The sequence below is a fragment of the Lepidothrix coronata genome, unplaced genomic scaffold (genome assembly GCF_001604755.1).
Source record: "Lepidothrix coronata isolate B3197 unplaced genomic scaffold, Lepidothrix_coronata-1.0 Scaffold99, whole genome shotgun sequence".
NCBI lineage: Eukaryota > Metazoa > Chordata > Aves > Passeriformes > Pipridae > Lepidothrix > Lepidothrix coronata.
The window spans coordinates 2,760,179-2,786,970 of NW_016690279.1; the positions used below are offsets into that span (position 1 = coordinate 2,760,179).

Here is a 26,792-nt window from a genome sequence, read left to right on the forward strand (position 1 = left end):
TTTGAGTGAACTGATCTGTAAAGGAAATAATTTTCTGAGCTGCAGAAAGTAAGTCTTTTAGAATAATAGAATCGCAGAATGTGCTGAGTCGGAAGGGACCCACAGGGATCATCGAGTCCAACTCCTGGCCCTGCACAGGACACTCCAGCAATCCCACCCTGTCCCTGAGAGTGTTGTCCAAGCACTCCTGGAGCTCTGACAGCCTTGGGCCCGTGCCCACTGCCCTGGGGAGCCTGGTCAGTGCCCAACCACCCCCTTTAGCATCTTTCCTAGAAGCAGAGTGACAGCCATCCTCTTTTAGCACTTGGGCAACGACTTAACTGGCTTAGTCATTCTGCAAAACTGCGTTTGAGCCTTTTGGAAGGGCAGAAGGAAGTGATGAGCTGGGCCAGAGCACGTGTGCTGTACCTGCTGCAGGTCAGAAAGTGAAGCTAAAATTGCTGTTCTCCCCTGTGACTTGGGGAGTTTTGTACTTTATTGATTCAGATCTGACATTTGGTGACATGTTGGAGAGGAGCTGCTTTTAGTGTGATTGAAAGAGCATTGACAGGAAGACTTAGAGAAAATTGATCTTACAGTAAAAGCATACTACAGTTCAGCTCTCCCTCTTAAACAGAGGAAGGTGATCTGCACTGACAGTTCCTGAAGGAAGTTTTTATCTCTACAAATTACTTGCCTGCCGGTTTGTCAGCAGTAAAGTTGAAAGTAAATCCTATTTTGCTTTTAAATAAAATGGGAATTTTATTTTCAATTACTATTCCATGGTAGCAGCTGTAGTTGCCACACAGATGTCACTTCTCCCATAAAATTAAAGAATGAAGGAGGAACTCCTCAAAATCCTGGGCAAGGCCCTGGCAGTTTTGTTAGGGTCTTAAGGAAGATACAGAGCTCTAGTCCTGTTTGGCTTTGTCTTTGATGCTGAGGTGAGGATTAAATGATGACTGTGTGTGTCTGGCTGTAGCTCAGCCCCAGAGCAGAATTCTGCTGTCTCTGTTTTCAAACCAGGCTCTGGGTAACGAGGGGGCTGCACAGTTCCTGTTTCCCACCAGCTGATAGAAAGCAAAATCCAGTGGAAGGTGCTGATGGGAGAAAGAAAATCCTGGACTGTGGCCTCCTTAACTCATTAGTAAATTCACTTGCAAATGCTCCACTTTTAAGATTTGAAAAGAGGACTAGTTACACAGTGCTGTCTCCAGCATTTTCAAGGCAGAGAGTAAATTTAAGAGATGGAAGGATTTGTGCAAGCCAAAGGAAAGCTCTCAGCAGCTGAGAGGATGGCAAAGGAACATTGTGCTGCTTCATTTATTTATAAGGACATGAGGGAGGAAAAGCTTCATGGACTGATTAGGGGAAAGAGCCAGCCCTTCTGACTGTCTCAGTGTTGAGAGGTTGAGGTTCTGAAGGGCTTTGGAAGCAAAGATAATTGAGACGGAGGAGGGGTCAGAGAAAGGGTTACTATGGTCAGGGTGGCAAGCTAAAAATACATCCTTTGCAGCTGCATTTTGAGTAGGGCAGAGTTGAGCAGGTTTGTAGGGTCGAAGTGATTGCAAAACTGAACTGCGAGTCTGCTGCAACAAACGAGGGCTCTGGGGCCAGGGGAACACTGCCTGGGGGACGAGGACCTGGCTGGGAAAGTGTTCAGGTGTTGGGCCTCGGGGAAGTACTGGGGAGAGGGTTAAGATTTTAGCCACGCTGTGCTTTGAGGGGAGGGCACAAGCGTCTTGTTTGGATGGTTCTGAGCTGATCTCGAAGACTCGAAGCACCGCAGCTGCCGTGGAGCTCTGCTCGCGCTCGTCTCACACGTGCTCGTTTCTCTTTCGCCTTTTGTCTCTGGCAGGTACTTCGTGAAGGTGGCCTGGGCCTGGACCCTGTGGCTGCTGCTGCCCTTCATCGCTCTCACCACGTACCAGCTGGCCCGGACCAAGCTGCTGTACGGGCGCACGCGGAGCGCGCTGCTGGCGCTGCGGCGGCTGAGCGGGCTGGCCGTGGGCACGGCCGTGTGGTTCGGCTGCACCCAGCTCTTCGTGTACATCGAGAACCTCACCGGGGAGTGCTCCGTGCCCGCCAAGCCCGGGGACGCCCCCCGGCTCTACGCCACCAAGCGGGAATGCCACCAGGACAGCGGGGTCTGGAACGGCTTCGACATCTCGGGGCACTGCTTCCTGCTCTCCTACTGCGCCCTGATGATCCTGGAGGAGGTGGCCGTGCTGGAGGGCTTGTCCATGGACCACAGCTCGAGGCTGCGCGTGGTGGTCAACGTGCTGTTCGTCTCCTTGTGTCTCCTCACCGTGATCTGGGTGTTCATGTTCCTCTGCACTGCCCTGTATTTCCACGACTTCAGTCAAAAGCTTCTCGGTGTGCTGATAGGTCTGTCGGGCTGGTATGGGACGTACAGGTTTTGGTATTTGAAACCCTTTTCTCCTGGACTACCTCTTCCAAATATACCTTTGAGTTCAAAGAAGTACAGCTATAGCAGATAAAGTGGTTTTTTTAAAATAGTTTGGATTTTGCTTTCAGTACTGGAGTAGTTGAATGTAGGAATGGTTACTGTATTTCCACTGTAAGGAGCAAGGTGATGGGTTGGAGGAAACCAAAACTGTACTAGCCAGTGGCTGGCAGGTGGTAATGAGCTTCTTCCTTGGGAGGAAAAAAAAAATGGTACTGGAAGATGTCTGCTTTTGTTTAGGAGCTGATGACTGGCATTGGCAGCAAAGAAATCAGAAGTTGAATCTGTTTCTCTTACTAATAAATGAAGGAGCAGACCCAAGGCCAACAGAGACCTTTGCTCTTTAAGAGCTTGACTGATCACAATTAATTCTCCCTCTTTCTTTTTGGTTCACGTTAAAATATTGTGGATGATCCAAACCTCATACTTTTTCTGTAATGTTCCTCTTTATATTGCCTTATGGGAAAGCTCTAATAATGACATTGCAAAAATATCAATTGTTAAAGCAGTCCTGTTGTGAAACTGGAACATCCTGTGTTTTCAAGTGTTAAAAACACTAACTTGCCACAAAAGCCTCACAGCTGTCTGCACCTCCTGCAACAGAGAGTAAATCTGAGATGTAATGTCTTAAGCAGACTGTGACTTTAAATTCATGCCTGCCTCTGAAAAGGAAATTCTTGAAAGAACAAGCCTTAACTTTCTCCTTAGGTGAAGTAGAGACAATATTTTGTGATTTTATTCTTGAGAGGAAAAAAACAAACTCCTTCCTGAAGTTTTGCTAAAAAGTCTAGTTATGAGGATTGGGGTTTTAATTTTTTTAAAATCTAGCGAGTTGCACACTTTGCAACAACAATTTCTTTGGTTTTTTTTTTGTTCTTTCTTCTAGAAGAACAATGAAATTCTGGTGTTCTGAACAAGCTAGCTTAGCCTGCTATTTCCCAAATAGCCTGCTTGGTAATAAGTGAAATGCATTGTTTATCCTGGGAGCTGCAAAGCAGAGTGTGCTTGAAGCAATATTTGTTCTTGCTTATCCAGCAATATCAATAAGCTACTTAATTTTGGTTGCACATAAAGCCGTGGCCGCTTCTGATGTGGCTGGAAACCCACTACTGAATAAAACACTATTACTAGATAATGAATAGGGGTGAGATGGGTTTATCCATCATATCAATTAGATGTTTAGCATAGTTTTTATCTTGAGAAGCTTTTTATTATCTGACAAAGGCTTATTCACGACGCAGTTGCACAAAATGTGTTTGACAGCGATGAGCAAGACAGCCAGGAAGGTCTGTGGGCACCTGCACTGACCCCAGGGCGGGCTTGGTGTGGCTCCAGAGTGACTGTTTGCTGAATACAGGGTGTGAGGCACTGTAGGTTAATCTTGGCACATTCTGCCATCTCCATGTCTCTCTTCCAGCAAGAGAGTGGAAGCATTTGCAGTTAATGCAGCAGGGTTAGTTCCATGCTGGGTTCTGCCTCTGAGCAGAGCTGAATTCACTGGAATTCCCACTGAGTTTGGTGGCAAGTGGGAGTCGTTGTGTGTCCTTAGAAAGAACAAATCACCTCTTGAAAGAAGCTGTCCAGGGGGTTGTGTATTTTCTGTCAAGTTCCTCTTGGTTTTTGTATTAAATTGCCTTTTAAGCTGACTCTTTGAAAATTGCACTGATTAACTCATATTGGGTTTAACTAAATTTGTTTGAACAATGCAAATTTATTTGCAGACATTCTTTTGATGTAATGTAAGCCTGCTCCCAGTAGAGTTAAGATAGACCTCAAGCCACTCTCACCATGAAAAAGGATTATATACCCAGAAGGTTTTGTGATTAATTTCATTAAGTTTCTATTTTAGGTTATCTTTATGTAACTTTGCTGTAGAGACAAGCCCTTGGAACAGGAAATGCTGTTTGCTTAAACCAACTGACTTGCTGAAATGTTGTTCATTTTCACAAACGTTTTGTGCAATCACTGTGGATGTTTTTGTCCACTTTAAGCAGTGTCATACAGATTGTTTTGGGGTTTTTTTAATGGAAATAATGTTCAATATGGTTAGTCTCAAAACTTTTATTTAAACAATGAAAGAAAAACATTTGAAAACTTTATCAGTGTTTGTGTCTTTGAGAATCCATTTCTGATGTCTGTAAAGATGCTGCTGTTGCTCTTCATTTCCCTGGATGATCCAGCCTGCCTGTGTGTTTGTGACTGCTGAGACAAACTGATCAGACTGTGTGATCCAGCTGACACTGATAGTTCTGCAGTATTTGAACAGGTTAACAGAGCACAGGTTCTCAGGAGTGCAGGGTATAAAAAACCAAAATGGAACAAAGCCATGGCTGACTAAAGCAAGTTTCCCAATGTGGGCCTGTTACACCAGGCAGCTCATTTCGTAGACATGCTCAGTGGTTTATTGTAGCAAAGTGAAAGCCTAATCCAGTGAAATATATGAGAACATTCCCGTGGGCTGTAAGAATGCTTATGAGTTTGGAAATCTTGGTGTCTCTCTCAGTACCCAGAGACCGTGTGCCAGCTCTTGCCTTAGAGGGTTCCCTTGAGCTCCAGACCTTTCTTTGTGCCTTTTGACTCTATTCCAGAGTAGGAATCTGCTTCCTTGCACTTCAGCTGGAAACTAAAGGTTGCAAATTTCTTGCTCATGTGTTTCCCATCATGTTTGTCTGACTTCCTTTCCTCTCCCAAATGCACTTTTATCATTAAAATAAAGATTGCAGCCTCTACAACAGATCTGTAGCCACAGAGAAGCAGTGCTGGGAGCAGCTGGATTTGGTGTCCTGTGCCAAAGGACACAAATCAGCTGTCAACAGGTATTACTGAGTTGTTTCATGTTCTAGGTTGTTTTGTTTTTTTGCTTTTCTGCATTAAAGTGTCCCTCTTATTCCCACAGAGCTGTATTTGTGTGTCTGTAGAATTACTTAGGGAATTTTTGTCTCCCAAGATCTTACTAGCATATTATTTATTTCAGCATCTGTCTGCTAATTTTTCACTGCCTGTGTTTGGCCTATTTTTGGGCTCTGTGTCACAGTTCTTTCACAGAAGCAGCATTTGGCCTGGCTGATTTAAGGCACCAAGGCAAGTCTTGGTGCCTTAAAAATTTTCCTCTGCTGGGAACAGCAAGGAGAGGAGTCTTGGTTGGAACACAGTGGGATGAGTAACTGGCTTAGGATTCATTTCACACTTCACTTACCTGGGACTCTTTCAAGTGTTTGCATCACTGGAGGCAAGACCAGCAAACAGGAAAGTTGAGGTCTTTCGTAAGAGCCACGTGAGAGTTCAGACTTTAAACACACCTGAGCCCAGGGTTTGATTCTTCCTCAGAGTCTTTGTTCAAAGCGAACTTGGTCCATGAATGCTCCTTCAGCTGGTGCTAAATGATATTCCTGGTTTGCCAGTTTATTTGTGTGTGCTGAGACTGAGGTTGTGGGTGGCTGCAAAAGAAAAAAAAAGAATCCTGTTTTCTGTTTTGGTGTGTGGCAACTCAGGAGAGTGAGAAACACCCAGTCATGCCCTGAGGTGCACTTCAGTGGGAAGAACTGTAAGGGCTGCTGGGATAGATTAAACATTTGGAAGATCAGCCTTTAGTTGTGAGCACAAGTCTATGGTCACTTCCCTCAGTGAAACAGTATCTGATTTTTCCGCTGTAGCTTAAAGTAAATCCCTGCAGCTTCTCTGCAATCGGCCTTTTCCAGCTCTTTGATCAGCCTGTGTTTATCTCCATTTGCTCAGAAACCTGTTTCCTGGGATTATTTCTTTTCATAGTTTCATCTCTCCTCCTGGAGCACAGATTAGTAATAAATGCTCTTCACCTCTGCTTGATGTGTGCTCTCTCTCTGCATTTTGCCTTCCCTTCTTTTAAGTACTTTGACAAAGCTCAAGATGAAGGCAATTAATAGAAGCGAAAAAAGGCTGTTGTGACTCTGAACTCGTGTTTAGCTGTGGTTAAACAGAGCTGGTCTGTCACTGTAATGGTGTTTACCTGGAAAATAGCACATGCTTCATTTATTGAAGCAGAACTACACCTGATGTGCTTGAGCTTGGGGAAGGAAAGAGGTGGCAGTACAGCTCATACATTAGTAGAGTTACCATTGTCTTTGGGGAGTAATCACTGCTCCTCAGTAAAGGGTGGTTTCATCGAGGTGTTTTGCAGGAAGTTATTAATTTGAATATGGGAAGAGGACCTTAGTGCTTAAATGAGGCATGGAATGAGAGCATAAAGGTTACAAGCTGGAAGAGGAAAAATGCAAGTGACTGTCAGGGCTGAGTGCAGGCCATGAAATTTCAGCCAATTATGTAATTGTAATATTTAGTCTGAAAGATTATTTATTTTTAAACTGCCTCCTGCCCATTACAAAACACAGGCAATGCCACGTGCATCAGAACAAGCTGAGTAACTTCTCCATAAAGCTTTGGGACTATAACGTGGCACAGAAATTAAGAGGTAGGTGAAGAGCTTTACCAGCCCTTCAGGAGGGTTGGATATCATGTTAAAGCATCACTCAGAAAAATACCCTTTTCCAGACAAGGTGTCCAATGGCAGAAGATCTGCAGCTGTACTGAGGATCTCCCCAGTGGTGAAGGCTGAAGGCAGGAAAGTGTGGAACAAGAATAAATACAACTGATGATTATGTTTTTCTCACACACCTCTGAAGCCTTTTCCTGTGTCCAGTCTGGGTTCATTTGTTTGCAGCTTTGGGTCGTGTGTTCCCTCAGTGGTGTCATTTAATGCCTTTAATCCGTGGGAAGCACAGTCGGTGCCAGAGCAATAACGAGGCACATCCTCAAGGTAAATGTCAGCTCTTGTGAAGTGCCTTCCCCCGTCCTGTGCTGCCTGCAGAGCCTTCCCCGGCCCGTGGGGACTGTGCCGGGAGGTGACAAGTGGTGTGACTGTATCTGTGACGGGCTTAACGTCCTGACTCACCACCGAGGAGAATTCAGCTCAGTGGGCTGTGGCTCAGCATAGCTGGCTGTGATGGAGAAAGCCCTGCAAAAGGTTTTTAAGTATATATGGGTTTTTTTTCTGTTGATCGTCCTGATTTGGAAGTTAAGAGAAAAAATTATGCCAGTGGGGTTTTTTTTGTTTGTTTATTTTGTTTCCTGGGGATTTCTGTTTGTTTGTTTTCAGACCTTTTTGTTTGTTTCTTTTTTCCTTGTGGCCAAGCATCCTCTCTGTTTGCTGTTGTGTAGTGGTTGGCTCCAAGGGCATGGAATGGAAATTGCTTTCAGTAATCGAAAATAGAGGAGTGTTCAGGAGGGGGGTGATGGAGTGACACGACCTTGTGATGTAAAGAGCATGTGCAAAACAGCACTTAACTATGCAGGATACTTGGTTCTGTGTCAAGAACTGCCTGCAGCATTACACAGCACCCTCAAACCTGGTTACACTCTGTTCTGATTGCAGAGTAGCTTTATTTGGATAACTCTCCTGGAGCTAAAAAGGATTTAGGTCGCTGGAGAGATGAGGTGCTGGTAGGAAAGGGCTGAGGCAGGAGGCAATGAAGGTAGGGGGGTGGATGGTGTTATTTTTAAAGAAACGTTTTCTAAGCCATTGATCTGTGCTGTTTGATAAGAGGTTTTTAGCAAGATCCCATCTCCTTCATTTCTTAGCAATTCATCCTCAGAAGGTGGAAATGGGAGGTGCTGTGTCCAGTGATGCAGAACTCCCAGCCCGTGGGCCCCTGACAACAGAAACGAGTCTGAAGGTGGTCACACATCCCCGGCTGCCTGTGACAGGGGAGGGACATCAGGGAGGGCAGGAGAGAGGAAAGGGGTAGCACAGCACAGAGGGGAAAAGAAAAACGGGGCTGAAAGTAGGTCACTGTGCAGAGGGGACAAAAAGGAAGAAGAAAACCTGTCATGAGCTCCCAGGGAGTGGGTGGAGGTTGACACTTCGCTCGCCGATGCTCTTCAGCATCAAAGTGATGTGGAAGCAGAAATAATCTGCTCTCTCTGCAGGTAGAGCCTGGCCAGCAGCACAGTACCCACAGCTGCTGCAGGGATGGACACCTGTGTTCTGACAGAGCAATTCTGCATCCACATTATTTATGGCATAGCTGGTATTCCTGCTTTCCCTGGGAGCTGTTCAGTGCAGGCTGCTTCCTCTCTGTTTAATCCTTCAGAGGAAAGCGTGCTGAAAGGAGAAGGAAAGACAATGATAGTGAACATGTCATTTGGGCACAGTTGGGGATCAGCCTGAGAGAAATAACAGGAAATATGTCTGTCATGAATGTGCTTTATCTGAGATACAAGTTCCTGTGTGTTTTTGCTACTGTTCAGAACTTTAGAATGAGAATTAGAATGGCTTGGTGTGAAACCTCTGCAATTTGTCCACTGAGGCCCTGCTTTAGGAAATCCTTCAAGGGTACAAATCAATTCCTGCTCACCACATACACAGATGTTTTCACTCTCATTCATACTGGGTTTGAACTTTTCTCTGGGTGCTGGATGGGATGGGGAGGACTGGGGACTTTATTCTGTCCCACTATGGAAGAAGGAGCTTTTTTTTCTACAGACTTGTGCACCAAGAACAACTTTGCTGATGGTGTGAACAGCTGTGAAATTGCCCTTTTATCCTCTGCTATGCCACAGGTAAGTGCAGGTAGGGGCTTACTGTAGTTGGCTCTTAGGTTTGTCCATGATTTACTGGTTCTTTGGTTATTTAGTTTTTAATCTCATATTATCATATTTTATATTATCCCTCTCAAAATACTCTTTTCATATTATCTCATATTATTTTAATCCCATATATCTTTCTGAAGCCTGAGAAATTCAGCTGCTGTCATTGCCTGCATTGTGGATCCAGTCTGGGTGGTTTTGGCTTTGATCTTAATGATGGCAGTGAATGCCACCAAACACAACCTGATGTTAAATATTTTCACAAGCTTTAATGTTTTCTGTCTGCTATCCTTATGTGGGGAAATCCTTCATTTATTTTCACAGCAGAAAGAAAGTTTCCCCTCACTGGAAGGAGCAGCCCTTACACCATCTCTCTTCCCTCCCTAGCCTGGATTCTGAAATTACAGTTGGGTGATAAGGATGTTTTTTTTTTCATTCAGAAACAGAGGAAGACTTAGCAAATAATTTCTGAGAGGGCCACCAGATGGTCACCAGGTATGCTTAGGCAGCCACAGATCTCGATTTCTTTGGCTGGTTGTGACGGGCTCTGTGCAGTGTTCCCTGTCCTCTGGCAGCTTGGTGTAGAAATCCTTTATTCTGCGTGGAGAAGTCTTCCCCAGCCCTTGCCAAGCAAAGGAGAAAGCTGCCAGCCGGCTGCGGGATGGACACGAACGTTTTCAGTTTTCATAATTGAGTCTTTTGAGCAAATCCCGCGGGAGTAAAAAGATTTCGGGAGCTGCAGCTCTGCAAATGTGACCACTGGGAGCCCATTAGACAGGGGGCTTGGGAGGCAGGAGGGAGAGCCCTCTCCCTGTGATCTCAGTCCGTGTAATGAAACTTAAACTTGACATGAAGCCCCTGACTTTCTTCCCTCTGATAACTAGAAGTTTTGCATTTCAGCACAGATACAGATTTTAAAGCCCCGAGGTACCTAAAAGCACATTTGTCTCTGAAACACAGGGATTTTTAAGGATAAAAGTTTGCTTGGGTAAATAAGTACCTCTAGAGTAAAGCCTAAGAAGGACCCTGACCGGGGTGGGATCAGGCACACAGGAGTGTTTGGTGCAGGATGCAGCAGGAGCCGTTCCCTCTGGTGTCTGAAATATAAAATAGCACCTCTGAGGTGCCTCACCTTCCAGCCTCACCCCTCGAGCGCTGGTGTTACCCCACACCTTACTGAGAGCAAAGCATGAAGTCCTGGAGTGAGAAAACAGATTTTTGCCATCATTTTCATATTTCTGTGTACAGAGCATGCCCTGGGCAGCCAAGATCGGGCCAGTGCCTGGCTCATGGCCAGGTAATGTGGTGGGCTCCCCTTTGCAGTGGAGCTAGAGCAGAAAAGGTCTGATTAGGCTGAGATCAGCTAGAGCAAGACCAGCTTTTTATGATGACAGCCTGTGATCACCACAGGGCTGCTTATAGCAACTGGCTAATCTGGATGGATGGAGGTGCTGACATTCCTCTCCTGGTCCAGGGTCTTGTACATCAATCCAGCCTCTGCCTGCCACAGTAATTGTCTGTTATTGCTCTCACAGATTGCTTTTCCCCGGAGCAAAGTCCTGCTACCTTTTCATTACCCAGGCAGGGAAACAAGGCTTAGTGACTGGGAGTGGCACCAATTTTTGCTTTCTTTTTATTTTGGTACAAAACAAAGGCTTGTTAGTGACTATTCCTAGCTGAGAACTTGTAAAAAAACCCCTCACCACAGCATCTGTGGCTTCCCAGCAGCAGCCCACAGTGCAGCATGGATGAGAGCTGTCACACACAGATCTAAACCAACCTGTGCCTGGTTCCAGCTGCTGGATGTGTCTGGTTTCCTTGTAACAGTCGTATTTTAACAGTGTGCTCCAAGCAAAACAAACACCTGTTTTCTCCAGTGTTTAGAGTTCTGATTTGCTCCATGATTTTAAATTTATTCTGAGGTTTAAAAAAAAAAAATAAAAAAATCGAGGAGCAAAGTGACCAGCAGCAGTCCTGCTAAGCAGCTTCCTTCTGCCTCGTTCCTGGGCTAAAATCCTGGGAATGGAGCAAGTATTTGTTCTCCTTCCCTCAGGGTTTCCTGGCCTTGTACCCTGTTAATAGCCCTTTCTACACCTGGTGTGTGCATTTTATCAGCTTTTGGAGATCACCAGGCAATGTGTGTGTAGGACAACGGACAAAGGTAAAAGGATGAAGTCCTGGTAAGGGTTTCATGTCGGTGTATCTTTATAAACCCTTGGGGAGGTGAGGATCAGTTAATGGACCAAATAGATGATGACCCATAGTTCATCTTGCCTCTTTCAGATTCAGCAAAAGGAGTGACCTCAGGGCACCCTCTTTCTTCCCTCTTCTAAAAGAAGGGAAATAACTGTTTCTTCTGAAGTCATTGGTACCATGGAGCAAACACTGAATGTACTTTGGAGGATGTGTGTCTGCAAGGTTTCACTCAGCAGCTTCAGCTGCAGGTGCATGAGCTGATGGTGAATTAGGGTTCTCACCCTAAAGTGCAGCCCTGATCACTGGGGGGTAACATGGGTAACACAGAGCCTTTGCAGCTACACAGCCTGTTGTACTCCAGGAGTATGTCAGGCCAGCCCACATGACTGTGACAAGCACAGTATAAATGTGTGTGTTTTGCACTGTCTAATCACTACGTGCTCATTCCTTGGTAATTCCTGCCAAATATTCCCAGTTCTGTGGCTGCTGGGTTGTATTAAAATCTCCTGGGAAAGCTTGCTGCTTTCAAATACATAAAGATAACTTCTGAATCAGAGGCAAATGCAGTTCATATTATCTCAGCCACACTTGGCACACGTTTCCCAAGCCTGGAGATGCAGCATGGCTCGCTAGGGATCACTGGAGTGCCCAGAAAGCCAGCCAGAGGAGATCCTAGCAGGCTGAGTGCTTACAGAAATGAGTGCCTTGGAAGAGGAATACATACTGTTTCCATGTGAGTTTTATACCAGTGCAGTACATGAGCCAAAGCACTGACCACCTGCACACCCTGCTGCCCTTGGGCACGCCTTGCACTGGGATGAGGAGGATGTGGAACACATTCAGAGATGCGAGGCCATTACTCCTCCCATATGGTTTATTGAGGATCTCAGTTTCCAAAGCACGAGTAGCAGTGAGGCCCGTTATTCTTTCCAGCATGCAAAAGGCACAAAAAAGTCATCAATGTGATTCTGTGCAAAGTGTCCCTAAGAAAACACACAGCGAGGGAATGACAGAAAGGAGCCCCGGATGGAAGAGAGCCAAAGCGCCTTCAGGAAAGTGCTGAAAAGTTCTGAAAATGGTTGTACTTTTTCAGAGTCCACATATGCTCAGTCGGTGAAAGATGCTTTGCAAATCCGTGAAGGAAAACTCAAGAGACGGAGCCAAAAGGCTTAAACCAATAAACTCCTTTGTGTGCCAAAATTCAGGATGGAAGTCAAAATGATTTATCTCAAGAAAAAAGTGCGGCAGTTAAAGACAGACAATAAATTCCTTAAAAAAAAATCCCACCGAAACCAGACGTAGAAAGGGGATACGTTCTAAGAGCAGCTCAATAAAAAATATTCCTTTCGATGAAAATAATTTTAAAAATGGATACTTGAAGAATGGAAATCCACCTTGACTGTGACCAGCTACTGCACCCTGCTCCCAGGAAAGCCTCTGAGCACAACATGACGCCTTCTAGAAGAAGAAAGTCCCCACTACCTGCATGTGTGAAATGTGGCCGGTGAACAATTTGGAAACACAAACGTAGAGGACCAAGTATCCAAGTCCCATTAGTCAACTTGGGTGTCGGGAAGCTTCCTGGGATTCCTGTGTCTCCCACTGGAGCCAGCTGATGCCGGAGGCAGTGTCACTTCCCAGTGGGCACGTGAACCCCTGAGCCTCTCACTGGAGTTGAACACTTAAACCTAAAAAAGGCATTTACAAGTTGACACTTTTTGTTGTTGTTGTTGTTGTTGTCTTATTTCCTTGAATATAGGTTTCTACTTCTAGACTATGGAATGTTACATTAAACAATATAATTATTCATTACCTTGCTTCAAATTTCATTACAGTTACTGAGGCTTCATCATAATTTCACACAGCACAGAGACACCAAACTAAACACCAAGCAGTCAGCACTAGATGTATTTTTTCTTTAAGTACCAATAAGCAAAATATCCCATTCCCCCCAGAGATCCCATGAGGAAGGAGGCTCCAAGGAAGGAGGGGGGTTTCCTCTTGACCAGCCTGAAGGCGTTGGGTACCACTGCAGAGAGGAGCGTGGTGTGTATGTCTCCCAAAACTTTCCTGAAGGCGAAGCGTTTCTGTATCCTGTCAAAGAAGGACTGTAGGTTGGGTCTGCTGCCATCTTCCCAGTATTTCTTAGAGAGTCCCAGAAACTTGAGGCGGTGCAGGGTGGCTCCTAACAAGACATCAGCCAAAGTAAAGACACATCCGCAGAGCCAAAGTTCACACTTCTGCCCTGGAGAGAGAAGAGACAGAGCAGGTAAGGTGAGGATCCCTTGGGTGGGCACCTGAAGCCTTGCTCAAAAGGTCCATGGAGGCAGGAGCATTTGTTTTCATTCTGGGATGTTTTTTCCCAGCTCTTTGATGGGCTAAGAGATCAGACCCCATCTACCAGGCTATGGGATAGAGGGTATGTGGGGTGGTAAAGCTGGGAATATGAGATGGTAATTTATAGCTCAAGTGAATATACAAATCATTGTCTGCAAAATGGCTCTGCTGCCTCTCCCCCAAGTCAAGAGCAGCAGGAGATGACATCCTCTTGTACCCAGAAGGTCCCTGGAAAAGAGCCCTGGAAGATGCAGTGACCCCTTCTGCTGTGCTGGTGCTGGGGGAGAGCAGCAGTGTTTGCCCTTGGCTGCACCAGGAGCTGTTTCGGGAGTGTCACGTCAACTTGTCCTATTTTAGGGATGCAAGAAATCCTCAGGAATCAAAACCATTTGCTGGCTGGCCTGGCTGCTATCCCTGTGTGCTGTTGGGGGGGTTCTGCCTTTGTTCTCTCTCCTGCACTAGGGACCCTGCTCCAGGACACCAAAACTGGCAGCATGTCTGTGCCAGAAGCCAGGCTTTTGGGGGAGGCAGAGCTGGATGTGAGTGTGGGGCATGAAGAAAGACACCAAGGGGTTGACAGCTGCTGATAACGGGTGACACTGGAAATAACCTCACCAGAGAGACATCTAGAAATAAACCAAACTGCTGTTAGGCTGGAAAAAGCAGTCTCAGGCCAGGATTGTTAAGCACTCCTTCAGTGCCCTTTCAATACTGAGGAGCAGGGCTAGGATGGAGCTGAGGGAGGTGCAGGTAAGGAAGAACAGCAGAAGAGGCACAAAACCTGCTCCCATCCAGCCTCAGCCCCCAGCTTTGCTCCAAATCCTTAATTCTGGGGCTCTTCCACTGTCCTGTGGCTATTTTATCACAAAAGGGGAGACAGGCCCCTCTACTGCACCCCAGTGCAGGCACTGGTGGTTCAGGGTTGCCTGCAAGACCAGGCCAGGGCAATTATGGGTAATTAGCAGCCCTCATTTGTAGCTGCTTGTCAGCCTGCCTAATCCTGCTGGAGGCACTGCCCGAGTGGACAGATTGCCTGTGCCTAATTAGTCAATAAATGTTTTTGGTGACTAATGAATTGTGGGGGTACTGTAGCCAGAGCCTCCTGGGTGCGGAGGGACCTCGTGGGTGCTGCGGCTCCGAGGTGAGGGGAGCAGGGCTGAGATGGCTGCCCGACTCCCAGACACTGCTGCAGGGGACAGAGAAAGCACCTGTGAGGATGGTGACCTCGGGAGAGATCCACCCCTGTCCCTCTTGGCTCTGCTGCTGAGGTCTGGACCCGGCTATGGGATGCCCCAGCCCCTCGCAGCCCTCCCCAGCACCATGGTGGGGCAGAAACACAGGCAAAAGCAACTCATCCCCTTTGCATCCACAGCAGCCCCAGCTTGGATCAGCCTGTGCCAGCTGAACGGGGTACCCGTGGCAGGGGTCTCCCAGTGCTCCCGCAGCATCTCCCACCCCACTGCCGCCTGCCCTGCCCTGCCTGCATCGCCGGCAGCCTGGGCTGCGTGGGAGGAGAGCTGCTGCACTGCAGATCCTGGGGCGTTGCCAAAGGGCTGGTGCTTGTGCCCACTGCCGAGATCCTGACCTGGCCCTGGGCACGGCAGGGGCCCCTGGGGCCCAGAGCAGAGGGCAGGAGGAGCACGCAAGGACAGAAGGCAGCAGAGAACCCGGGTGCTGGCAGCAGCAGCAGCAGCAGCAGCAGCCACCCCTCTGCTCCGGGCACCTGGGATGTCCTCCAAGGGCACCTCACCAGGCTGAGTTCTGCTGAGCTGTCCCAGCCCTTGGATCAGTTAATGAGGGTGTTGGAGGAAATTAAGGCAACACAGGGGGCTGCTGTGAACACATCAGGGCTCTCAGCAAATCCTCAGCCCCATGCCCTGTAGGGCCCGGCCTTGGCACCTCCGAGGGCCCTTCAGTGCAGCCCCGAGCGTGACGCACGGCTCCCCACAGCCAGGCTGTCCCTGAGGGCAGGGGCAGCCCCTGATTAACTGTGGCTGGGCTCTGCTCTGGATCTGGCAGCTGCCAGCCCTTTCAGGGCAAGGGTTTTGAGCCCTGCCAGCAGAGAGGACAGGAGGAGGACGGTGTCATCCTGGGACAAGCTCTGCCCAGCTGTGCCCAGGCACCCCTGACTGCCAGGGCACTGGGGTGACTCTTGGCAGGTGCCAGCACTGTGTGTTTGATGTCAGGGATGGCTGGTGTCACTCTCTCCCCCCGCTGGTGTGTGACGCAGGTTCCATAAAGGCTCCCACCACTCCAGGACCCCTCAGCTTCCTTGGTTTCCCTGCTCATGTTCCATGTGAGATGTGCAACAGCCCTGTGGCCAGAGGGGGCTTGACTGCAGCTCATGTCCCCAGCCCTGCACTTTCAGCAGCCTGTGCTCCTCCTGGTGCAAGTGCCTGGGGCCAGCCTGCTGCTTCCTAAACCAGACAGAGCATCAGTCGCTCTCAGCACCTCCCTGGGGCAGAGGGGGCCTGAAACCACCCCAGAATGACTTCGGGGCTCCCACAGACCTTCTGTGAGAACAGGGGTCCTGCTATCCCCTGTGGCAAGGGGGTGCAGGGGTGGTTTGCCAGAGATTAGTAAATTTAGTAACCACGTTAAGCTGAATAGCTGCAATGACATCAGTGCACCCAAAACTAGAAGAGACCAGAGGCAGCCCCAGACCCACCAGTGGTTCCCCATGGGGGATGTTCATCAGGCACAAAGCTGTTGGCTGTTCCTGGTGTTGCACCTCAAAAAACACCCCATAAATACAGCCCAGTGCCTACCTTGGTACTCCAGTTTCCTCTTCTCCAGCTCGGCCTCAATCTGGTCTAGCACCATCCCCAGTTCTCCCAGGATCTTCTTCAAGTAGTTCACATTGTCGTGCTCCAGGATCTTGGCCTGGGTGGAGAGCAGGGTTAGGATGGGGAATGGATGGATGCAGGGACAAAAGGCACCTGTTACCCACGGCAGGTCCATGAGTCATGTCCCCCCCACCAGCTGTGTGGCTTTGATCCACTCACCATGAGCTTCTTCTGCTTGGAGAGGTAGGGCTCAGAGAGCTGTGGCTCCTCTTCATGATCCAGCTTCATCAGATCTGTGCTGGCATTGGCTAAATGTCCTGGGGGGACACAGACAGAGGGGCTGGGGGCTGTGTTTGGCAGGGTTCGGGGTGACCTTGTATCCGATAGCAAAGTACCTTGTCGTGCATTTGAATATTGTTTTACCACCAAGAAAAACACCCCAAAAAGCCAAACTGGGGCAAATTCATGGCTCACTTCTGCCATACTGCCATACAGGGTGGTGGCTGGGGCACTGCACAGTGTTTGAGGGCTTGTGGCTCTGACAGCCCTGCCATCCACTCAGAGGGCAGTGCTGGCTGCGGGGTACAGCAGGTCTCCCCCCCCCGGCCTTGGAGAGTCCCAGCTCTGCAGGTTTCAGGGAGAGTTCCAGCTCTTCATTTCCTCTGCTGAATTCCTATGAGACCTACTGGAAGATCTATCTGTGGCTTTACTGTTTTGAGAACATCCCTGAGCTTCCCCATAACTTGGCTGATCCTTTGGGATGTCGGAGCTGGCTGCCCACATGTGGGTGTGCATGAGGGCAGTGCAGCAGGCAGTGGCACAGGAGGGGATGTTCCCTCCTGAGTGAAGCTGTCCCACCCTGGCTTGGTGTCCAGGGATGCAATTCCATGGCGAGGAGCCCATCGGGAGCACGGGAGAGACGCACCCTCCTCCCTCCCTGGCTATGGGGAGGATGGAAAGGGCTTTTTGTGATGGAGCTAACGGAGGGAAAGGAGCAAAGGGAGAAAGGAATATGAGAGGCAGAGTAACACCTTAGAGACAACATAAATTACCCGAAGCTGGGCTAATGTCTTCCTGCCAGGGACCATCTGTCTCTCCCTCCTTGTTCCCTCAAACGAGGGCTTGGCTCTGCCGATGTGAGGGTGCAGGAGGTGCCAGGGTGGGCCGGGGAGGCAGCCAGCAGCAGGATCTATGCTGCCATAAAACGGTGAAACTCCCTGTTTTATGCCACAAGCCTTCAAGCCTGTGCTTGCTAAGGCTGCCAACCAGCTCTCCTGGGGCTGCAACTCAGATGGAAACCTGGATATCATTCTGGTTCTGTTCCACGGTTCCCCTTGGGAGTGCCTGGCCCTCGGTTCACCCTCTCCCTGGGACACAACTACATAGACTTTCCTCAGCACCCACTGCAATACAGCAGCTGAGTCATCACCTGGGTGCAGATGTGCTGGGGAGGAAGGGCACCATGGGCCCACAGACCTGCTCATAGCCCCTCTGTTGGCTCAGGAAAAACGCCACCAGTGAGGGAGGTTTGGACAAGGAGACGTGTTTAGGGATCTCAGCAGAGTGCTGGGGAGGTGATGTGAGGCAGACAGGGGCTGACGCCATCACAGCAGTGCCCTCTGAGGAGGGGACAAGCTCTGCTCTGCATCTGCCCAAGGTCTGGGGGTGAAGGTGACACTTGGTGACATGGGGAGAGCTGTCTGTGACAGGTGCCAGCGGAGGCAGGGCAGATCACAAGATACACCTCAGGAACTGCCTATTTCTCTTTGTGCACGAGTACATCCCACCTTAGGGAACTATCTGGGACCCAGGCAGCTCAAGGGATGGGGATGGGAACAGTGTTTTCTATGGGTGCTGCCTCGAGCTGGAGCCTAAAGGAAGGGAGAGATGTGGGACATGCCAATACCCTCCCGACAAGGTCGCTTTTCTGGCCAGGAACTCTCTCCAGGAGCAATCCTTGCCGTGGAGTTATATTAAGCATCGTCAATGTTTCATGAGCACTTGAAGGTCAGGTACACACACTTATGCCGATTCATCCACTGCCTGCAACTCAGCCTGGCTGTGCTCTCCTGCCTTTGCCCTCAGAGCTCTGGGAGGAGAGGGACTAATTCCTGTCCCCAAAAAGAGCTGGGGAGAAGCGTGCATGGCCCACAGGAGCCCCTACACCCCCCGAGTCAGGAAGCCTCTACAGAGTGCCTGCAGCTCTCAGATCAGCTGTGCTTTGCCATTACCCAGCTCTGTCCCTGCCTGCATCGGTGGAAAGGGGTAATGAGCAGGAGCAGGGTGTCTGGCTGGGCTATGGAACCAATCCCAGCCGAAGGGAGCTTGGGAGCCCTGGGCAGCCCTGCTGGAAAGGCGACTTACTGCGGATCTCAGTGGTGGCGTACTTTGGGATCATGGAGTCGGTGGTGAGCTCGGGGTGCAGGATGCAGCCGTGCGTGTAGGCATCCATGGGGAGCGAGTCCAGCAGCTCCCGGTACTGCAGCACGCGGGAGTGCAGCAGGCTGCCCGGCTCCGGGATCAGCTGCGTGACGTTCTCTGCCAGGACAAAGGGAAAGCTGTTAGTGGCACCTGGGGGTGCTCAGGCTCTCGTTAGTGGCTCATTAGCCTGCGCTGGACACCGGTGTGAAGTCCTGTCTGAGATACCTCCCAGCAGGGCTGGCTGAGGCGGTGCATCCACTCAAATCCGTACCCGCACTCTGCCCTCTCCCCACTGCCTATCCCGTCCAGGAGCACATCCAGTCCATGCCCAGAGATGGGCAAACCCACGGGACTACAGGGAAGTGTACAGATGCCATTGCCCAGCCCCGCAGCCCCCATGTCCCCGAGGGTCAGTGTAGGAAGCCCTGGGTCTCTGCAGCCCCTGAATCTGTACACTGTGATTTCACATCTCTTAGAACAGGAGCAAAATCTTCATATTCTGCACAAAAGAGCTAAAAGATGGGAGTTTGAGTTTGGGATCTCCTGAGTTACACTCTCTTTACATCAGTGGCAATGAGGTACCTCATTCTTTTGGGCTTCCTTGTAAATCCCAAAATGGGCAATCAGGGTGACCAAAGGAGCCCAGTGGATTTTCCCTCCATGCTCAGCCAGTGTCTCAGCTGCAGGAGCATCCCTTACCCCACACAGCTCTGCTTCTCCCTGCCTTGTTGGGTTTTAGTCACTTCTCATGGATGGCAGTTTGCATCGTGCCCTCTTTATTACACTTTCAGCTCAAAATACACACAGATGACACCACAGGAAGCAATGGGCTGCTCTTGTCTCCCCCACGAACACCAGGTCCATTTTTTAATGGGACCATAAATGTTTATGGTGTTTGCAGAGAGCAGTTCACAGGTGGTAAGTCTGCCACCAGGACTCAGTGAATCTGTTGCCCACATGCCATCCGCGTGCCGGTGTCTCCATCTGAGCCAGGGCACATTGGCAGAAGGACTTTGGCAGGTGTGACCAATGCAGCCCCTTATTTCAGGGCCTGAAATGACAGCTCTGCTCTGCCCAGCCCTGCTGCCAGGGGGCACAGCAATGCCCTCCTGGCAGGGATGCACATCTCGCCTTGCTGTCGTCGTGCCTGCCGGTGTCCGCGGATGGATGGGAGCCAGGGAAATTTTGGCAGCTCCTGCATGGCAAACCTCCTCATAGCTCTGATCTGGACTGTCTCAGCTGCAAGGCTCCATGGAGTTGTTCCCACCGTCGGGCATCAGCGTCCCTGTCCCCTGAGAAAGGGGAGGTTTCAGGAGCTCCTCCCTGCTGCCTGAGCTCCAGCTCTCCAAGCGGGGATTTTCCATCCAAAAAAAGCCACTGGATGAATGAAATAATAATAACTGACCTACAGCCTGTGTGCTCCTTCCATAGGGCTCCTGGCCAGCACCGAAGGTCCGGGGCAGAGGCTGGAAAGCAGCACATCCACAGTGACTGCCCCATCCGGCAGGAAGACGGAGTGACCACAATGAATTGTGGCATGCTGGCTGCTGGCCTGTGTCCTTCAGCATGTCCCAGGGAGGTTTTCCAGTGGGATGGTGCTCAACTCGCCTTTGAAAGGCATGGCAGGCCTGCATGTATGGGTTGCTGCTGCATACAGCCAGCGAGCAATGGGCCGTGCAAGAGGGTGCAGCCCTTGGAGGAGACCCTTGCCCAGGGTCTCCTGGTCTACTTTTTGGTGGTTTCTGGGTGCTGCTGGGCAATGCCCAAGTGAGAAGCACCCTCAAAGGTGGCTTGTTGGCACTATTCACTGCTACTCTGGGGAAAGGAAACAATTTCTCATCACACCACCCTTTACTGATAGCTGACCCTCAGTGTGTGTGTGAGCAGCTGAAGAGATCATGCTCCCAGCCCAGAGGAAAACATACCTCAGAAAATACACCTTGTAAAGGCCTTTTCAAGCTCTACATGTTTATGCAAGGTGGGTGATTCCCCCTTGGACTAATGCCACAGCATCCTGATAGTGCTTTTGCCAGCTGCATTGCTGGGCAATGGTTGGAGCAGAGCATGGAGCAGGGAGTGATGCTCTGGGCCCTCTTCCCTGGAGATTTCCTTCTCCATTTCTCAGCAAAAAGATAAGAAACTGCACCTGGCTGGAAAATCTCAACGTCAGGAGTTTCCAGTGCTCGGGCAGCTCTGTGTCCCCCTCCTGCTGGGGACAGCCTGTTGTCACATATGTCGGACCACCTGCCCTTTGCAGAGACAGGTGAGGCTGTGCGGGGACCGCAGCCCTGTGGATCCACACTCCCTGATGCCCCTTGGTCCTGGGACCGCTGCCGGGCGGGAAGGCAGCTGCCATTCCCTAGGACCTGCTGCTGGTGTGGGATGCTCCTGACAGAGCCCACCCCTGCTGCCCACTGCTGAGGGAGCTCCGTGCCTCCCCTGAGCAGCAGCACGGTGGCGGGGCCGGGAGAGGACAGCAGCTGAGCTGGCGAGGCGCCCTTGCTTCGGGAGCTATTTTGAGATGTTTTTGATGTCTCTGTTGCAAGGGGGATGGATGCTGGGGCGAACGTCGTGATGGCACAGCCTGAGCTCCCTGCTCAGCTTTGAAGCCTCCCTGGTGGGTGTCCCAGCCCGCCAGCCCCCAGGTTTGGGGAAAGGAGAGCAAAGGGGTGCAAGATGCCAGGGAGAGGCTGCTTGCCACAGCAGCTGAGCAAACAACTGACTGTGAGCGCTGTCTCAGCACCCCGAGGAGCTGCGCTCAGCCGGCCGCTGCCTGCAGCCCTGCTCCAGGGGGAATAAGAGCTTCCCTCTCCTGGCTGTCCCTTCCTCTGGGTTTGTGTCACATCATCCTCCCATGGTCCCCGGCACCGCTGGCTGCGTTTTTAAAGAGGCCGTTTTCTCTGAGGCACAGCAGCACCAGGGACAGCAGGGTCCCCTGCCCAGGGCCAGTGAGCCCAGGGATCTTTGAGGAAGGGGAGAGGGGCAGCAGGACCTCGTTTAAACCCCAGCAGGGCCTCTTACGGCCACCTTTATACAACTGCCAAAGCCCAAAGTACAAAGGTGGCCAAAGCCAGAAATGTTCCCATGGGCCATGTCCCAGCACTGGCTCTGGTGAGACGCCACCATGCACCATGGGAACCAATGGAAATGGTCTGGTTTGGGAGCGTGGCTTCCAAGGCAGAAAAGGGGGACCCAGCTATGCACCGCTGAGAGCCCTCTCGCAGCATTGCACAGGACATTTGGGGATTTCTGCTGGAAAATCTTCAATTTCATGGGAAAACATAGAAGCTTGCGGAGAGATGGTGTCTTGCTGCTCTTCTGGGGTGAAGGTGAAACTGAAGTAAAAAGTGGGTGTGTTTGGCAAACAGCATCTGGGCTAGACCTGAGTTTCCTCTGAGACACAGCCCACCCCTCCCTTACCTCCCGTGAAGTTCTTCTCCATGTAGTCGATGATCTGGTTGTAGTCGCTGATGATGTTGTCCCTGTGGATGATGACGGGCACCTCCTCCCCCAGGTTGAGCCGCATGAACCAGGGCTCCTTGTGCTCCATCAGGGGCATGCTGACATCCCGCTCCTCGCAGGGCAGCCCCTTCTCTGCGATGACCAGCCGCACCTGGGGCGAGAGGCCAGGGAGAAAGGGCTCAGCCCCACGCGCCGAGCTGCTCCCCAGTGCCCTCAGTGCCCCACCACCACCCCATGGCACCCCCAGACCGTCCCCTGCAGCTTAAGCACAACGATGTGCCAGGACATGTGCTCCTCCTGCAGGGAGCCAAGCAGCTGTTGGCGTGGGACAGCTGCAAAATCCAGGCAGCCAAGAAAAGATTTGCTTTCCCAGCAAGGAGGGGACACCCAAACCCCTCCTATCTTTTCAGGATCATGGACTGTTCTCCCTCTGTGGCTGGTGGACTGTGTGGCAGGCAGATGGACTGGAGGGATGGAGGACTGAGAGCCAATTCCTCCCAGATGGGAAGAATGAGTGATGCTGCTGTGGATCCCAGCACATACCTGAGGAAGAAAAGGAGGAGGAAGAGTAGGGAGCAGAGGCTGCAGCAGTGCTGTGCCTCACACTTGCAGCCAGTGGGTCCTGCTGCCTGGCTGAAGGAGACCTGGATGCCGACTCAGGTGTGTCCCACTCTCAGGAGTGGACTCTGGCTTTGGCAGCACATTTTGAGCAGGGAGAAGGCTCCGTTTTGTGGGGAATTTCAAGTAGCCCCTGTTGCCCCACATGCCTCCTACTCCCCCTCCTTCTCCATGCTGCTTCCAGCCTGAGGGCGTCACCCACAGTCTTTGCAGCTCTTGTGCCAAACCCGCTGCCTCCCCCTTCCCCTGCCACTGCCCTCCTCCAGCCCAGGGCCAGCCAGGAGCACTGCCAGGGAGGCACCCACCTGTCTCATGGGTGGGAAAGCTGAGTCCAGCCTTGTGGAAGGGTAGGATGAGGCAGGAGTGGGGCTGGATGTAGGACACCATCCCCATCCCAATTGCTGGCCCTCGGGGCTGATCCCGCTGCTTTGCTCTGTGTGTGACATGGTGTTGAATATGTACTCAGGGATGGCATTTTAGGCTTCTGGGTTATAAAACCTGAGCATTGTGAACTAAGTATGTCAAACACACAAAAAAAAAGCCCTTGGGGGATGTGAGAAAGCCACGATTTACAGAAACACTGAATGAGAGAAAAGTGCTTGTTTTCATCCAACTAGCAGCAGCTAAAAATACAACTTAACATATATAAGCATTTCTATGAGTACTTCAGAGTTCCTGGGGAATTAGTCATTAATTATTCACAGGGCTGGCAAGTTAATTTTTTCTTTTAAAGTCAAACAAGAGAGAGCCTGAGTCCCTCAGCTGCAACTTGGCTTTTTCCTCCCAGCTGATAAACAAACCTTGGCCTGGACCACTTGGGGTATCCAGCCCCAAGCTCCCTGTGCTTCCCTGTTCTTCTATCAGGAGCTGAGGCTGAAGGCCTGGCAGGAGGCAGCTGCTGGGCATGAGGCAGTGCAGGCTCCCAGGGTACCCCAGAGCCTTAAGGCAAGACAGGGGTGATGATGATACATTCTTAGTTCCCACAGCACTGGGATTGGCTGGCATCTTGTGTAAAACTCCAAAAATCCCTTTGCAGACAAGGCCAAGTCCTGGTGGGGCTCAGAGTCACTCCCACAAACAGCCCCGTGCTCACAGAGGGTGGTTTCGGGCAGCTCCCGGGGCAGAGCAGGGGAAGCTTTGCCTGTAGCTGACTCCAAGCAAAACCCCTGTGCATGGGGGTCCTGTAGAGGCCCCGCTGCTCCCCACCCTGTGATGTCCATCAGACCAGCTTGTGCCCCTCCTCCTTACAGCAAGTGCTTTTTCCTTGCAAGTGACCTCAAAAGCGAAGCCTGACACGGTGCCGGAGATCAGGTGCCAGCAGGTGTAGTGGCTTTAGGTATCCCCTGGCCTGTCCCCTGCCCTGTCCCCTGCCCTGCCCTTTGCCCTGCCCAGCCCTATCCCCTGCCCCACAGAATGAGGCCGATTGTAGGAAACCCAGCACAAGAAGTGCCTCAGCCGCTGCCTCCCCGCCGCTGGCGGCCAAATGAGCAAGACAAAAAATAATAACAAGCCCGGCGTGGTGGGGGAGCACCACGAGCATCCCTCGCCAGTGCGGATCCGAAGCCCATCAGTCCCCTGCTGCCGCCGGCGGCGGGGCCGACCCTGTGCACCCACCCTGCTGCATCGGGCATCCTCCCTCCTTTGTGCCCGCACGCAGGAACGGGCCCCTCTGCCCCCGCCTTCCCGCTGGGCTGAAGGGCTCGAGGAGGCCCTTGCACCGGAGAACTTGGTGTTCCCCCACCCCTCCGAATAGCCCACTCTCCGTATAGTATATCAATGGCATGGGAATTGTGGGGGGGGGGGTTGGGGCTGGGGAGAAGGTTGGGTTTGCTACACAGCTGCCGTGCTGCAAAATGAGCATTTACTGTTGTCTGGAAAACGGGATTTCTGGCTGGGGCACCCCGGGAATAGAATTTCCAGGGCACTGCTGCAGTGTCAGGGGTGAATCATCGCTGCGTGCGGGGGTCCGGGATCCGCTCCCTGACGCGCGCCTGGCTCGGGGCTGCCTCTCCCCTCTCCCAGCAGCAGCAGGGTGGTCCCGGGGCCCGGCTCAGCCTTTGTCTGCGCTCCCGGCCACGCCAGTGTGGGGCTGCGAGCGAGCACAAAGCCGAGGCGGCTCCCGGTGCAAGCCGTGATCCCAAAACAAAGGCAGGATTTGACCGAGCTCCCCATCCCATCCCCATCCCCATCCCTATCCCTGTCCCCAGGCAGATGCTGTTAAAAGGTACAAAGAGCTGCCTGGCCACACGCTGCTGCCCTCGCCAGCCCCCGGGGCTGAGCCCCTCGCTCTTCCCCGGGTGCATCCATCCTCCCGAGGCAAGGGGATATCCTGGAGACCGGAGGTGATTCTCGCCCGGGGAACCCGGCCGAGCGATGGTCTTTCATTACCTTTTGTGAGCTGAAGGACTGGGTCCAGTGGTACAAAACCAGTCTGTCCTGGGATTTGAGAGCGGGGTCCGTCGGGTCCTGGTTTTCCTCCCCCTCCGTGGATTTCCCCGCGTTGTTCTCCAGCGCCGAGATGGGCCACCAGCTGCAGTTGGTGGGAGTAACATTGTTGGGAGTCGCCATGACAGCCTGCGAGCGAGCGGGAGAGGGACGAGGAGCGAGCGGCGCCAGCCCAGCATCACATGGGCTCCTCCAGCAGCATCACTCCCGGGGCAGCTCCAGCCGCCCGGCCGGGGTGGGCAGCGCGGGGCGGTGGGTGCCGGGGTCACAGCACGGGGTGGTGGCGGCGGTGCTGGGGGTGGGCTCGCAGCCCGTCCCCGCTCGTGGCGGGGCTCCCACGGAAACGTGCAGGCATCGCTTCAACAGAGGAGTCAGCAGCCGAGGCTCCTGCTGCCCGCCTGCTCGCCAGCTCGGCAATCCGGGGCAGCTCCAACCCCTGCGGCTCCTTAAGAACATTTTTTCCATCAGAGATTAAGATTTTTTTTTTTTTTTTTACTGCTTTAGATATGGTGGATGTGCAATAAATAGCCACAGGGATGGATACTGGCTTTAAAACACCTAGAAGGTGTCCTGCCTGCCTTGCAGCCTTCATGGGAAGAAGCAGCAGCAATGGCTCTTTAGATGTATTCAGTGATTTTTGGAGAACACGGATTAATTTCTGCCCAACGGGTGTTTTGCAGCCCGTGCTGGGGTAGAGCCCAGGAGCCCTTGCTCTGTACTGGAGCCCTGGGGTGCCTGCCCAAACTGGACTGCCTGCCCAAACTGGACTGCTGTCCTGTGCCAAAGTAGGCACAGCTGGGGGTCACTTCCAGAATTAGCAAGGTGTGTCACAATTCCAAACCAGCCAGGAGATTTGGAGAGCACTGGGGCTTCTGGGACTTCCTGCTCTCCAAGTCCTATGAGCATCACCCAGTGGTTTGCAGGTAAAGGTAGGCAGGCAGCTGAGCCCTTTCTGGACACAGCGACCTGGACATCTGGACCTGTGCTTTATGACACTTGGCTTTCTCATGCTCCATCTCCAGCAACCTGGAAGCCTGGAGATAATTTCCCACACTTGGAACTGTTGCCAGTGCTGCGGGACAAAGTCAGCTCAGTTATGGGGGTTGTAGGAGCAGGTTCTGGAGAGGATGGGGAAGAGGGCTCTGCAGGCACAGGGAGCCAGCCTGTGTCTGAGGGCCGTGCAAGGGCTCTCAGTGCAAACCACTGGAGCTGGTGAGGTTGGAAACAGGGGAGGGTTTGGAAGAGCTGGTTCGAGTGGGGAAACTGAGGCACGTTTTACCCAGGAGCACCGAGGGGGAGTGGGGCCAAACTGGTACCCAGTTGAACATACTTCAAGGAGCAGTTTTCTGGGCACTGGGAGGTGAAAATGAATTCTCTGAAGTTGTGATGTCCTGCTCCTGAGGGAGTGCAGGAGGGTGATGGGAGGAGTGAGACTGGAAGTGCTGTGCTGTGCCCTGGTT

The 26,792-nt window shown here is 51.4% G+C and overlaps 2 protein-coding genes across 2 annotated transcripts in view; one reads left to right on the forward strand and one right to left on the reverse strand.

Moving 5' to 3' along the window:
- FITM2 (fat storage inducing transmembrane protein 2) overlaps positions 1-6,266 on the forward strand; it is a 7,271-nt gene extending 1,005 nt beyond the window's left edge. Inside the window, exon 2 of the mRNA XM_017822800.1 lies at positions 1,838-6,266. Coding sequence (XP_017678289.1) covers positions 1,838-2,480 — 643 coding nt within the window. The 3' untranslated portion in view covers positions 2,481-6,266. The remainder of the gene's footprint in view (positions 1-1,837) is intronic.
- A 5,853-nt stretch (positions 6,267-12,119) lies between these two features.
- Positions 12,120-25,714, reverse strand: GDAP1L1 (ganglioside induced differentiation associated protein 1 like 1). Its single transcript, XM_017822849.1, has 6 exons — positions 25,276-25,714; positions 22,228-22,420; positions 18,751-18,924; positions 16,606-16,703; positions 16,369-16,483; positions 12,120-13,508 (listed from the first exon to the last, which is right to left on the reverse strand). Exons 1-6 carry the CDS (start codon positions 25,453-25,455, stop codon positions 13,165-13,167), a joined length of 1,104 nt encoding a protein of 367 aa, XP_017678338.1. The 5' UTR covers positions 25,456-25,714; the 3' UTR covers positions 12,120-13,164.
- Positions 25,715-26,792: the final 1,078 nt, after the last annotated feature.